The sequence below is a fragment of the Telopea speciosissima genome, chromosome 11, assembly GCF_018873765.1.
Source record: "Telopea speciosissima isolate NSW1024214 ecotype Mountain lineage chromosome 11, Tspe_v1, whole genome shotgun sequence".
In the NCBI taxonomy this organism is placed as follows: Eukaryota; Viridiplantae; Streptophyta; class Magnoliopsida; order Proteales; family Proteaceae; genus Telopea; species Telopea speciosissima.
In genome coordinates this window covers 35,129,390-35,144,721 of record NC_057926.1, presented here as the reverse complement: position 1 = coordinate 35,144,721, position 15,332 = coordinate 35,129,390, and the positions used below count along the sequence as shown (strand labels likewise).

Genomic DNA, 15,332 nt, shown 5'->3' with positions numbered 1-15,332 from the left:
CATTGTTCAAAGTCAAACTCTGGACACCATGGCTGAATCTCAACCTGCTGCTAATGTTGTAATGAAGACCACAAAAGGTTCTAGTTGCACTCGTGGTCGCGGCAATAACCGTGGCAGAGTTCATGGATGCCACACTAATGGCTCATCAGACTCTCGACCACGTGTTACTTGCCAAATTTGCAATCATATTGGTCATAGAGCCCTTCAGTGTTACCAGAGCTTCAACCCGACCTACAAACCACCCTCCCAACATGCACCTTCTGCTCCTCAACAGCAGTATTATCATGGCTCCAACTCTACTGCTCCACATGCTGCTCTGTATGCTCCATCGTCTGCTTCTCAGGCAGACTAGTACTGGTACCCTAACTCAAGCGCAACTCATCATCTTACTTCTGATATGGCAAATTTGAATATCCGGTCAAACTACAATGGTTCTGATCATGTTCGTGTCGCCAACGGGACAGGTTTGCCTATATCACATGTTGGGTCATTCATATTGCATACCCCAACTACATCATTTAATCTTCGTAATATTTATCATGTTCTAAATATTCAGAAGAATCTTCTATCTGTATTAAAGTTTACTAGAGATAATGATGTGGTGTTTGAGTTTCACCCAACTTTCTGTTGTGTAAAGAATCGATTCTATGGGAACCTCCTACTGCGCGGCCAGAGTAAGGGCGGTCTATATTGTTTTCCAAATGCATCGGTCCAAAATAAGTGGGTATCTGCCCCTCCCTCTATTGCAGGTCACTGTCCATCCACTACATCTTCTTCGGCTTCACCATCCGTACATATTGGGGAACGTGTTTCTTCCTCAGTTTGGCATGAGCGCTTGGGACTTCCTACACGGCGCATTGTCTCTTCCATTGTTGCAGCCCACAACTTACCATTATCTTCTTTCCATACTACTGAATTTTGTGAATCGTGTCAGCTAGGCAAGTCTCATCGCCTACCTTTTTTCAAATCTTCAAGTTTATGTACTGCTCCATTAGAGCTTATTTATTCAGATCTGTGGGGACCATCATCATTGCCATCTGTTAATGGATTTTGATATTACATAAGCTTTGTTGATGCATTTACACGATACACTTGGCTTTTTCCACTAAATCTCAAATCTGAGGCTCTTACACAGTTTATTAAATTCAGGACTCAAGTTGAAAAATATTTTGGGAAGAAGATTAAGAGTATCCAAACTGATGGGGGTAAAGAGTTTTATGTGTTTCACCATTTCTTGGCACAGGAAGGCATTTTACATCACTTTTCATGTCCTCATACTCAGGCGCAGAATGGGTGTGTCAAATGCAAACATCGACATATAGTTGAAATGGGTATCACTCTACTTTCCCTAGCCTTTATACCAAAGAACTATTGGGATGACGCTTTTCTCCCAGTTATGTTTCTTATCAACCGGATGTCTACAACCACTTTGAATAATCGATCTCCATATGAGGTTCTGTTTGGGCATCTCCTTGACTCTCTTCAAATGCATGTATTCGGTTGTGCATGCTACCCGTGGCTTAGACCTTACAGTGATCACAAGCTGGATGATCGTTCCCATCCATGTGTTTTTATTGCCTATTCAAACCAACACCGTGGCTACAAATGTCTAAACCGGGCTACTGGCAAGGTACACATTTCCCGTCATGTGGTTTTTAATGAAACTAGTTTTCCTTTTGCAAATAAAATCCCAAGTTCCACTTCAGCCTCACCCACACAATCACCAGTTATTATTGGGCATAGCATCCTTCACCCTCCCTCCACTAGAGTAGCAATTTCTGCTCCACTACCGCCTCCACAGTCCCCATTACCAAGGGAACCCTACCCATTAATGTTACCTAGTGTACCCTCATCCCCATTACCATTACCTAGTGTACCCACATCACCTTCCTTTGGGGCTCCAATAGAATTAACCCAACAAGTGGTCACCCAACAACCTATGGCTCCCACTCACCCAATGATAACCAGATCCAAAAATAATATCCACAAACCCAGAGCTCTTAATGTCACCAAGTATCCTATATGCTCTTGCTTCACTGCCCTCATAACCCAATCGAAACCCACCTGTTTCACTAATGCCAATAAAGACCCAAACTGACATCTTGCCATGGCGGATGAGTTCAATGCTCTAATTCGGAATGAAACTTGGGAACTAGTACCTCATAATCTTTCCATGAATGTAGTCAATTGTAAATGGATTTACAGAATTAAAACCAAGGTTGAAGGCACAATCGATAGGTACAAGGGGTGGCTTGTCGCCAAAGGATTCACTCAACAAGCCTGCCTGAACTATGATGAAACATTTAGTCCTGTAATTAAGCCTGCTACAATAAGTGTTGTACTCACTCTAGCGATTACTTACGATTGGCAAATTCGACAACTTGATGTGCAAAATGTCTTTTTGCATGGCACGCTTACTGAACAAGTGTACATGTGCCAGCCCCAAGGTTACATTGATTCACGGTATCCTAATCATGTGTGTCGCCTTCGAAAGGCACTGTATGGCTTGAAGCAAGCCCCACGTGCATGGTACCATCGCCTTAGCTCTTATCTCATTTGGATTGGGTTTATAGCCTCCTAGGCTGATACATCGTTATTTGTGCATCGCACGACTAATAGCATGTTGCTTCTTGTCATTTATGTCGATGACATACTATAACAGGAGCCAGTCCTATTGATATTTCAATACTTATTATAAGGCTTAGTAAGGAGTTTGCACTCAAAGATCTTGGATCCCTGAATTATTTTTTGGGTATTGAGGCTCAGCGGTCTACAACTGGTCTTCACCTAACTCAAACCAATTATGCCTCCAATCTTCTTCATAAGATCGCCATGATGGATGCCAAGCCATGTTCCACTTCAATGGCTTCCTCATCCTCCAAACTATCCAAGATCACTGGTCTCCCATTTTCGGATGTAACCACTTATCGCAGCACAGTGGGTGCTTTGTAATATCTTACTTTGACTCGGCCTGATCTCTCTTATTCAATCAACAAGGTGTGCCAATTTCTGCATAGTCCCACGACTGAACATTGGATGGCCGTCAAACGCATATTGCGTTATGTAAAGGCTACTCTTCATTTTGGGATTCACCTCACACCAATGACTCGAGTTACTCGTACTACCTTCACTGATGCTAATTGGGTTGGCTGCCCAGATGATTGCAAATCCACGAGTGGGTACTACATGTATCTTGGACCAAATGTGGTTTCTTTGAGCTCTAAGAAGCAACCAACAGTGGCACGCTCCAGCACCAGGCTGAGTATAAAGGAATTGCAAACTCGGCTTCTGAATTACTATGGTTGCAATATCTACTTCGCGATCTAGGGTGCAATCTTTCATGTTCCCCTGTAATTTTGTGTGACAACATTGGTGCAACCTACCTCGCAGCGAATCCGGTGTTTCAAGCTCGCACCAAACACGTTGAGATTGACTATCATTTTGTGCGCGATCAAGTCACCAAGAAGCAGTTGGATGTTCGATATGTTCCTACCCAAGAACAAACTGCTGATGTAATGACCAAGCCCCTTGCTATCGCGCATTTTCATTCTATACGGTCTAAGCTCACCGTACTTCCACCACGGCTTCGCTTGCGGGGGTGTGATAAACCACGTCCAACACAAGAGTCCACACGACTCAAAGAGATAGAGCAGGACCATGTCCAACCCTCCTAACTGTCTCTATCTCCTCCCTATTTTATCTCCTGTAAATTCTGTTTACACCTTATCACTTATATTTTGAATTTATCTTTTGTACCCAATACTAAGTGGTTATAAATATACAACAAAAACTCCACACAAGTGTGCGAGTCATTCCTTCAAATTCCAACTCTTAAATACCCAAAAGCCGTCCCCATTACAAATACAAATCCGATTATAATTATGTGAACCCACAAAATACAACACACTCAATACAACATGAAAAACAAGAAGTTTCCATCAAGAAGATGGGATGGGGGAAAAACAAAGAGAACAAAGGATGATACTCTTGAAGTGGAACTGGAAAGCTGGAACAAGTCTTTAGCAGATTATTTCACCTAAAGATTTGGTAATGAAACTTCTCCAACTTTAGTACGTTGTAGGTTCTTTGAACCTATTTTTAACGATTTGCCAACAATTTTAATCAATGATTGAAAGAAAACCATCAGTTTTTGTTTTCCAAAAATTGAAGTTGATTTTTGTTGAATGTTGGTGAACGAGATGCAAAATGGCTTTCATATTTTCAAAATACATCTAGGATGTCATCTCACTCTTCAAGTTGTTTATATCCTAGTAAAGAGAACTAAGCTCTCATTGGGCATCCCAAGAGGGGGTGAATTGGGTTTCTAAAAAATAGAATCTAAAAGTTAAAGTTCAAAAACTTTTAACAAAATGATTGTAGAAGATATTAAGATTTGGGGGAAATTTTCATACACGGCCGTGTAAGCATGCATGGTCGTGTCCCCTCTCACAAAGAGTTTTAAAAGTCATAAACCCCTACCCATTAATTAATATCTTGAAACTCCCACCCTCTCACATACACGGCTTACACAACCATGTATGAAAACTTTCCCCTTTAGATTTTACAAAAAAAAAAAAGAGGGAATTAATAAAATGAGAAAGAGAGAGAGAGAGAGAGAGTTACACTGATTCAGGAACTCGGCCTACATCCACACTCAAGTGCTCCTCACATTTTGGCTTTTCACTCTCAATGGATACCCTTACAGTAGCTTTCCTTAGCTCACTACAAACCTTTAGGTGTTTTTTAATGGTTCAACACCAAACCAAGTGTTCTCCCAATAGTCCGTCACCAAGTGACTCTTCTTGTGTCTTACACAAAATAACAACACTCTTAAATTGTAAGAGAAACAAAAAAAAAAAAAAAAAAAAAAAAAAAAACACCTCTAAGAATGTAGATAAATAGGTTAAGAACTCTCACAACCTTTAAATCCTAAAGAAAAGGTTCTCAATTAAAACATAAAGAATATTGGTGTTGTTAGCTCAAAAGTTGTTCTAAAGATAGAATATAGAATTATAAGATATTACAAATCAAATATGAAATCCTCTGCTATAGATGTCTTATTCTGTATTGATGCTTGTAAGACATTATATGTTCATTCTTTGCTGAGCTTGAGTCTTGAAAAAGTTTTTCCATCTGATCTAGAAGACTTCCTTGAATTTTGCCCCTTTTGATGTTTCTCACTTGATGATATATCTCTTTGATGCTTCTTTAAATTCAAGGGATTGTTTAGACCTTTCACATGTATATACATATTAGTAATCCCAACTATCATCATCCAAAATGTTGTTTCATCACCAAAACATGAGGTATGGACTCCTATGGTTCAACATATATTATTGTTGACTCTTTCACAAAAAGACGTCCACTAAAGAAATTTGAAGATTAAGTATGGCATATGCAAATGAAGTATTTATGTTATTTATTTGATTTGCACAAATATAGTTTTGAAATGGCAGTACCCATAAGGACAAAAAGACAATAAAAGTTGGATCTAGAATTGACCATGAGATTGATTCTATAAAGTTGAAACATATGACATAAGGGTTGATTTTGAAAATGGATAGCTCATTGTAATGGAAGGAAGGAGTGTTTTTGAAATTAGACATGTACCACCTTAATTCATGGCTAAAATTTTTATTTTGAAAATTGAGTAGTCCTTAGGATTAACTAGTTGTTAAAGTATCTTCTTGACATGGGGCAATATGGACTAAGTAGGAGAATATTGGTTGATGTGACCCAATTAATACATCAGCATAAGTGAGGTTGCAACGGCTGGCAATTTTCAGCATCTAGAGAGAGAGAGAGAGAGGATCTATTAGAAGGTGAGATACCAAAGTAGCAAATAGAGACAGCAAGATGCCAGAGTAACGTTGGACAGCATGGCAAGATTACGATCCTATTAAGAGGTAAATCCACTCCCACCTGTCTTCAGTTTGTGTTATTTACATCATTAAGGCCAGATTTGGTACGTTTTCTATTTCAATTTTGGATTGATTTAATGAAGTAGTCAACAAATAGATTTTTGATCAAGAAATTGAAATTATTCTGGCTGCATCAATCTGAAATATTTAAAAAATAAGAAATCCATTTGATAGTTTAATTCTGACAATAAATTCTCTTTTATTTCTTTAGGAGAGATTGGTGGTGGGGGGAGGCGGGGGTGCAAAGGTGGGGCCAAGGTGGGAAGAGGGTGATGCCGGAGGTGGCGGAGTTGTGGTGGCAAAGAGTTGGTGGCAATGGCGGTGGTCACCATCAGGAAAAGTTTGGTTTTATATGCTTCAATTTAACAGTTAAACTTAGAAGTATCCATGGTGTTTTTCGTCGAGCCCTTTTCTGATACATCACTGTGAAAAAGAGAGTCAAGAGGTAGAAGAAGAAGACAAAGAAAGAAAAAGAAGAAGAAGAAGAAGAAGAAGAAAAAGAGAGAGAGAGAGAGGGTTGAGAATTAACTTTTCATATCTTTCATAAAGCTGAGCTACAGTTATTTATAGACTGATCCAACGGTCATAATTCCTTATAGTACCTCATATTACTCTCCTTATCCATACTTGACACCTATGCTCCCTCATTCCTGACAACTAGTAGAATTACCTGAGTACCCTAATTCCAGGGGTGTCAACCAGTCGGTCTCAGCCAGTTTCGGTCGGGCCTTCATCGGTCTTACAAAATTGAGACCCCAGCCTGTGACCACCCGATTAAAGAATCGGTCTCAAAATCTTTCCACCGTGACCAAAGGTAAATAGTAGGTTGGTTGCCCGATTCTATGCCAACACGTACAATTGGTCTCTGCCTAGAAGATGAGACCTAAAAGAGGAATACCAAGAGTTGCAGGTGGATTATCCCTTTAGCCTGAAACAGATGGGGAACAACCCCCAGCTCTTTGAGGGTGAAAACATGGTTACGAAATTGCAGAATTCATTCCATTATTATGTCTACCGCTAATTCTCGATCCCTGTTGAAACAAAGCCCAAAGCAACTCTGAAAGGCTGAACGAGGGATAGGAAGAGATTGCTGCAAATTTCAATTTCAAATCTATATGGGGCAAGTTTGTCTGCATCTTTCATGGGAAGGAAAAAGAGGTAAATTCTAAATCTAAAACCAGAGGTTGCCGACGATGTGGTGCTCACTGCTTAGGCTTTAGCGGTTTCAGTGGTTTTTCAAGTTTCTTGTCTAGCCACAAAGAGTTACCATGGAAAGTTTTTCAGATCTCGCCTCGGTGCCTCACGGAGTTGGTGAAAAGCTGGTATGCAGAGAGAGAGAAAAGAAGAAGTAGGAGGAGAGATGGAGACGAGATAGGATGGAGCACATTTTAGTACTGTAATAATTGTGGACTTCAGACTTCTGTCAGTGGATATAATATAACATAAATATAATCACATCAATATATGTCACAATCTGTATTTTGTCATTCTTGTGCATTAATATATTATAATTACCATGCCAATTGCCAAGTTCCAACGTCCAACGGTGTTTAATAATTTAATGGTTAAATCACATTCATTAAAAAAACTATTTATTGATATTTGGTCGGGTCGGTCGGTGTCTCATGCTACACTGGGAACGACCGATTATAAATCGGTCGGCCCTTAAGCCCGGCACAATTATAGTCGATCGTGTCAGTCTCGATTTTTGATTGGTCGACTTCGATCGGCCCAGCCGGTGCGGGTCTGTAATTGATACCCCTACGTAATTGCCCCTTACACTCTACTCATACAAAATCATCCAAATGGGTGGGACGTTTCCTCATTCTAGCCGTTTATCGTGGAGCACCATCCATTTGACGTGGAGTTTCTCCAGCCTCCTCCATGCTTGCTGCCACATCTTCTGCCAGAGGATTCATGTGGGCTCCAGGTGTCATTGTAGGCGTAACATTACCCACCACTAGAAACTTTATCCTCGAGGTTGATATTAGGGAACGTGTCCTGAAGAACAGAGAGATCCACCCAAGAGGCTCCAGAGGAAACCCCTGCCATTGCATCAAAGCCTGCTTGACGATTGAGCTACCACGAATAATATTGCCAACTTGTAAAATGGCTACAGGAGTAGGGGTGGATGTTTCTACTGCAGAGAGTGGTGGGAGAGCTTGAAGTTGAGTTGCAGCGTCCCCAACACAAGGTTTAAGAACCGAAACGTGAAACACAGGGTGTATTTGGGTAGAAGATGGGAGGTTCAATTTGTACGCCACCTTGCCAATAAGCTCCAGGACTTAAAAGGGGCCAAAGAAACGCCATGAGAGCTTTTGGTTGGAGCAAAAAGCCACAAATTATTGTCGGTAAGGGCGCAAGCAAACAAAAACCCAATCTCCTATAGAGAACTCCTGATCAGTGTGTTTCCTATCAGGCTTTCATCCTAGCCTGGGCACGAACCAAATTGGATTTGAGTTCACGAAGGATTTGATCTCGTGTCTGCATTTCCTGGTCGACGGCCAAGTTACTCGAGCTATCCGGTATATAGCGGAGCAGTGTGGGGGGTGAGCGACCATAAAGGGCATGGAAAGGGGTAGTGCCCATAGCAGAGTGATAAGCCATGTTGTACCAAAATTCCGCCCATGGAAGGTGCTTCGCCCACTATTTTGGGTCGTCAAAAATGAAGTTGCGCAAGTACATCTCCAGGCAGCGATTGAGAACTTCAGTTTGGCCGTCGGTTTGTGGATGGTAAGACGTACTCATAGACAATGTTGTCCCCTGGAGCTTGAAGAGATCATGCCAAAAAGAACTGAGGAAGAGGGGTTCCCGATCACTTACGATGGAACGGGGGAGGCCATGAAGTTTGATAACCTCTATCGTGAACACCTCGGCTACTTTGTGACTTGTAAAATTGGGAGGTAGGGGGCAAAAGTGCGCATACTTCATCAACCTATCGACCACAACCATAATGGCCGTCTTCCCCGTTGATGGAGGTAAGCCAGTAATAAAATCCATCGAAACATCCTCCCACACCAGCTCCGAAATGGGTAGTGGCTGTAGGAGTCTAGCCGGTGAGCAATTAGAAGTTTTCATTTGCTGGCAGATGGCGCATTCTGATACAAAACGTTTAACATCCGTCCTCAATCCCTTCCAATATAAGTTGTTGGCCATTCGTTTATACGTTCGTAAATAACCAGCATGTCCTTGTGGGGAAGAGTGGAATTCATGTAGGAATTTCCCACGAAGACTGGAGACAGAAGGAATTATCAGACGATGCCAGTAATATAGAAGCCCATCACGAAAGGTATATTCAGGAAATAACCATGGGGCAGTACCCAATCCTTCACGTATACGCTGAACTTCAGGTGAAGAGGCTATAGCCGATTGCAATTCCTGAAGGAAATCAAAGGTAGGGACTGAAATGGAAAATAGAGTAAGGTCAACATCTAGCATGCGTGACAAGGAATCAGCAGCTCTGTTCTCGCGGCCTAGTTTATACGTGATCTCAAAGATGTAGCCTAACAACTTGGAAAGCCATTGTTGTTGCTCAGGAGTCTGGATGACCTGGTTGGTGAGCTCACAAAGGCTCTTTTGATCGGTTTTGATAAGGAACTTTCGACCCAATAGGTATTGCCGCCAACGTGCTACTGCCTGGGTGATAGCGAACATTTCGTGGATATAAGTTGAAGAACCCTGCATCTTTGGTGACAATTTCTTGCTGAAATAGGCCAATGGGTGCCCCTTTTGAGACAATACCACCCCTATCCCCACTCCAGAGGCATCAATTTCGATGGTAAAGGGCAAGGAGAAATCCGACAAGGTGAGCACTGGAGCCTGTGTCATGGCTGTCTAGAGTGTGGAGAAAGCATGTTGGTCTGCAATAGATCACTGATAAGCGCCCTTCTTTAGTAGCTCAGTTAGAGGTGTTGCGAGGTGTGCATATCCTCGGATAAACCTCCTGTAGTACCCCGTGAAGCCCAAGAATCCTCGAAGATCTCTAATGTTGCGAGGTATGGTCCAGGAGACTATGGCCTCAATTTTGTTGGGATCTACTGCCAGCCTCTGAGCCGAGACCACATAGCCCAAATAGTCAATGCTCTGCTACCTAAACACACATTTGGACCGTTTAGCAAATAATGTATGGTCCCTAAGTGTTTGTAGCACTAACTGGAGATACTGCATATGGGCCTGCCAAGTGCGACTGTAAATTAGTAAATCATCAAAGAATGCTAAAACGAATTTCCGTAGGAACAGACGAAAAATAGAATTCATCATAGCTTGAAATGTCGATGGGGCATTGGTAAGCCCAAAGGGCATCACCACGAACTCATAATGCCCCTCATGAGTCCGGAAAGCGGTCTTGTGAATATCTTCGCATCGGACACGTATTTGATGATACCCGGACCGCAAATCCAACTTGGAATAATAGCATGCTCCATGTAGCTCGTCAAACAGCTCATCTATGGTGGGTATGGGGAACCGATCCTTGATTGTGATGGCATTCAAGGCCCGGTAATCGACACAAAATCGCCATGTACCATCTCTTTTTTTCACCAATAGGACCAGTGATGAGAAGGGGCTGGTACTAGGGCGTATGATGCCGATGGAGAGCATCTCGGCCACCTGGTTCTCAATTTCCCCCTTCTGGAAGTGGGGATACCAACAGGGCCGAACATTAACGGGCTGGGCTCCTGGCTGCAGATGAATAGCATGATCTTGTTCCCATTCAGGAGGCAGCTGCTTGGGTTCTTCAAAAACTGTCGAATAGGCCTCAAAAAGTGTTTGCAATTCTGCTTGGTCACAACTGGGTGGTGAGGCAACAACTGGCTGTATCTCAAGCCTGAACAATGTCACATAAGTTTCCACAAGTCTACATAGGTTATGGTACTGTAGCTGGGCTGGCACCTGCGAAACTCACCTATCAACTTGGCCGATGTACCTTCAACCTGGAATTCAACTGTTAGTTGGCCATAATCAAACACTACAGGGCCCAATCGAGCCAGCCATTGTACCCCCAAAATTAAATCTGCCCCAAAGAGGGGTAACACATAGGCATCGACTGATACAGTATAGTTTTGTAATTTCAATGGAATTTATTTGATGAGTCCCTCCCTCACAGACCAATCGACTTCCACTCCCTACCATTACGGTAATATTAGGTGTTGCCTCTACAGTTAAACCCAAATGTTGAGCCACCCTGCTCTGTATGAAGTTGTGTGTACTTCCTCCATCAATTAAGACTTTTATTGGGTTTCCAGTTATGTAACCAGTAAACCTAAGAGTTGTTGGAGAGATCATACCGGTCATGGAGTGGTACGACAGCTCAATTGTTACCATCATGGTTTCTAAAACCGGCTCTGCAAGCTCAAGTAGTGTGAGATCCTCAGTTGGCTCAGCTTCATGGGCTTCTTCCTCATCGTATTCCAACAAGAACAGCTGTCGAGTTTTGCAACGGTGGCCTGGCGTAAACCTCTCCTTGCAGTTGTAACAGAGGTCGCGTTCTCAACTCTGCTGCATCTCCACAGGTGTAAGTCTCTTAATGGGTATTGTCGTGGAAGGTTTGGTTGCCAGTGAGAACTGAGATATGGGAGTAGGCGAATTGGATGGCCTTGTAAATGATGGCGCGGATTTTGCTGGAGGGTAGAAAGACCTGGAATAAGATCGACGCATTTCTACTAATTTGGTCTCTTGGAGACGAGCCAAACCAACCGTGTGTGCCATGGTTGTCGGCTTAAAGGCCATGACCTCGTTTTTTATTTTTTGGGCGAAGCCCTGAAATAAAACAACTCACAAGGAAGGTAGATGAAAGGTCATTGATGTGGTTTGCTAATGATTCAAACTTGGATTGATAGTCTGCTACTGTGGAGCTTTGCGTCAGCTTGGCCAGAGACGCTTGAGGGTCATCATACTCTGAGGGTCCGAAGCAAATTTCCAATGCTCTAGTGAAGGTATCCCATGTGGTGAACTCCCCGGTCCGGTGCATCCACTAGAACCACTGAAGGGCTTATCCATCCATATGGAACGATGAGACTAGCAGGCGCTACTCGTTGGGGGTGGCGTGGAAATCAAAAAATCTCTCCGCCTTGAAGATCCAACCCACGGGATCGACACCGTCAAACCGGGGAAACTCCAAACAGATCGTCCTTGTCTGGATCGGGTTGTTGGGTGGCGGTGGATTGTTGGGTGGAGGTCCCAGTATTCCCAGTTGGCCACCATCGTTTCCGGGACGTTGCTCCGGAGTTGGTGGTGTAAACCTTAGCACTTGTTCCAGTCTGCCATCCATCGCGGTTATCTGGCAACCAAGTCGGATAGAGCCTACCTCTGGTCGTTGATTGATTCATGTAGAGCATTCAGACCTTCGCCTTGCTCCGTCGAAGTTGTTCCCAGTTGTCTGATCGATTCATCGATTTGTCTTAGTCGCGTGCCGTCAGCCATATCCGGCAGGTCAGACCAGATGATACGTCACTGTGAGAAAGAGAGTCAAGAGGTAGAAGAAGAAGAAAAAGAGAAAGAGAGAGAGAGAAAGAGAGAAAGGATTGAGAATTAACTTTTCATATCTTTCATAAGACTGAGTTGCAGTTATTTATAGACTGACCCAATGGTCATGATTCCTGACAGTACCTCATGTTACTCTCCCTATCCATACTTGACACCTACGCTCCCTCATTCCTGATAACTAACAGAATTCCCTGAGTACCTTAATTCCCCCTTACACTCTACTCCTCATACAAAATCATCCAAATGGATGGGACGTTTCCTCATTCTAGCCGTTCATCGTGGAGCACCATCCATTTGACGTAGAGTTTCTCCAGCCTCCTCCATGCTTGCTGCCACGTCTTCTGCTAGAGGATTCATGTGGGCTCCAGGTGTCATTGTAGGCATAACATTTTCCCTTCTCTATTTTTCTCTAGCGTATCCTCTACATTTCATGCGACCTCTTCTCCAGAAGAACAAAAATAAATGGCTTAAATATAATAGAAAAAATATTCTATGTTGAGGAGGCCACGCCCAGACACAGTGGAGGACAAAATGACCACCCTAACCCCCCATGAAAGGCAGAAATCCCACCCACAAGATGCCAACGTATACACTCTCATTGGCTGTCACACGCAAATAGCCCCTACGCTCCCCCCTATATAATATCACCAGGATTTGATGGCTACTAATATGGAATTAGGACATTACACCGTCCCGGGCAGATGAACAATTGCTCTACTGCTCACAGATCTCTTCACACTCCAGATTATTCATGAATTATATGCAAATTTTACTTATTTGTCGCCTGAACAAATGGCTTGGATCAACCTCTCTTGCTGATGTCTGCACTGGGTGATTTATAAATGGATCAGCCCATCGAAACAGTAAATTATAGACCCATCAAATAACTGCATAGATTAAAAAACATTGCCAGCTCCTTTCTTAAGAATATAATAAATCAACCATGTCTTAATCAGTTTTAAATTGATTCATGAGAAGTGGCTTAGTATGATGGGAATTTCAGAATTAACTCTCCAAACCCAACACCCACACCCCCCCCCCTCCCAAAAACACTTACACACACACCCTGAACCGTAAGACTTGGAAGCCTGCACTTCCCTTATTAGACATAAGTTGCGTTCTGTAATTGGAATCCAAAAATGTCATCTAACCTGAGTTAAATCTCAACATGTTAATCATCCATCCCAAAATCTCTACTCAAATCTCACCATGCAAAGTGGAGTTTCTTCAAGTTGGGCCTTGCGAGTGTTCCAACCCCCCCCCCCCTTTTTCCCAATTTCTACAGGTGGTGGAAGAGGTGGGGCTACGATCCCAAGCATGTCTAATACCATTGCTGTTCGCAATGATGCTGCAAAAAAAACAAAAATCAGAACTGTCCTTGTTTTTCAATCCCGCAACTTGTTTGTTGCAATAGCACAACTAAACCATTGTGCCAAGGCTCACCCACTAACTTTTTTACTGTATAATTAATTAATTATTGAAAGAAATCATAGTGTGACACTGTAGAAATCAGCATACTTGCATTTATATATTACCAATAGAAATCTACACCATGCAGAAGGCATGAAACCCAGTAGTTGAAGCAGCAGAGAAGCATGCCCAAGCTGAAGCTGCCCTACAAAGCACCAACCCTATAGTTGAAAAGCATAATAAGCCAGAGACAGTACAATAGCATTAGCACCCACTCATGGCAACTTACCTGGTCCTGTTGATCCTGCTAATTGATCTGATTTTACCTGCCAGTGCTGCAGATGGAAATCCCCGAAATGAGAACCTCCTTGTTGCAATTCAAGAGATGCAGAAGGCCAACTACTTCACTTTTGTCATGCTCATTAACATGTCCCCACCAGATACAATACCAGGGAACATCACCTTCCTGATGCCCAATGACCGGATGCTATCAAAGATTATGCTGCCGGAGCATGCGGTTGCCGAATTCCTGTTGAGGCATTCGATCCCTTCTCCCCTACTCTTTGATGATATGAAACATTTCCCAAGTGGGTCCACTATTCCAACCTCCGAGCCAGATTTCATGCTCAAAGTCTCCAACAATGGAAGAAGAAGCTTTTACCTCAATGATGTACAGCTCATTAGCCCAAATATCTGCACAACAGGGTCTTCAATCAGATGCCATGGCATTAATGGGGTATTTTCAGTAACAGAATCGCAGCACAACTCCACGCCGCCTTCACCTACCTGCTCTTCTGCAACTCCTCAGCTTGAAGTTACACCTGCAACTCCCTCAAGGGCATCGCCGCCTCCAGCTCCAGGAAATCCAACAACTCTAACAGAGGCCACATCACCTACTGGTTTGGGCGATGGTGAACAGAAATCAGGCTCTGGTTGTCCCTTGCCTTCTGGAGCATTCCTCCACTTGATAACAACCTGCATGATACTATCATTGGTGGCTGGTGGATTTTCAAATATAGTGTTCAGTACATAGGAAATTTTTTTACTTGTAACCATATGAAAGTAATGGGAATCCCTCATGTGGCCAATGATCAGATAACGTACCTAACCATCGAACTGAGTCAAACTCACCAGCAAACATCAACCAGTTTGTCTATTTGAATTTATTGTGCAGAAAGCTTGTAACAGCCTAGATTTAGACCAGGAGAAATATGCATGAGGCAAACAGTAAAATATAAAGATATTTCCTGGTCTCACTTCCATTTTGGTAACATGAATACATGGCAGCAATTCTAAACACCCAAACAGTTCTTTTCAATTTGAAGCATTTGATCTTTTTATGCTCAATCAATACAACAGATGTATATTTAAAGTCTTGAAGGTTCCCAATGCACATTCATAAGATCTACAAAATAACATCCACTGCCAGATCTACAGGGCTCTTTCTCAAATTCTCTAGATTTCTCTCATTTGTCAAATATATTGATGGAATAGAAAAAAGTCCTTGGCACATATTTA

General features: G+C 42.6%; 1 protein-coding gene across 1 annotated transcript; it reads left to right on the top strand.

The window, feature by feature from the left end:
- The first annotated feature begins 14,012 nt into the window (after positions 1-14,012).
- On the top strand, positions 14,013-15,183 carry LOC122645860 (FAS1 domain-containing protein SELMODRAFT_448915-like). The gene has a single exon (XM_043839254.1). It carries the CDS (start codon positions 14,092-14,094, stop codon positions 14,845-14,847), a length of 756 nt encoding a protein of 251 aa, XP_043695189.1. The 5' UTR covers positions 14,013-14,091; the 3' UTR covers positions 14,848-15,183.
- Positions 15,184-15,332: the final 149 nt, after the last annotated feature.

What these genes read in the sequence shown, in the direction of transcription:
- LOC122645860 (XM_043839254.1), top strand. Translation starts at nt 14,092, where the DNA reads ATGGCAACTTACCTGGTCCTGTTGATCCTGCTAATTGATCTGATTTTA.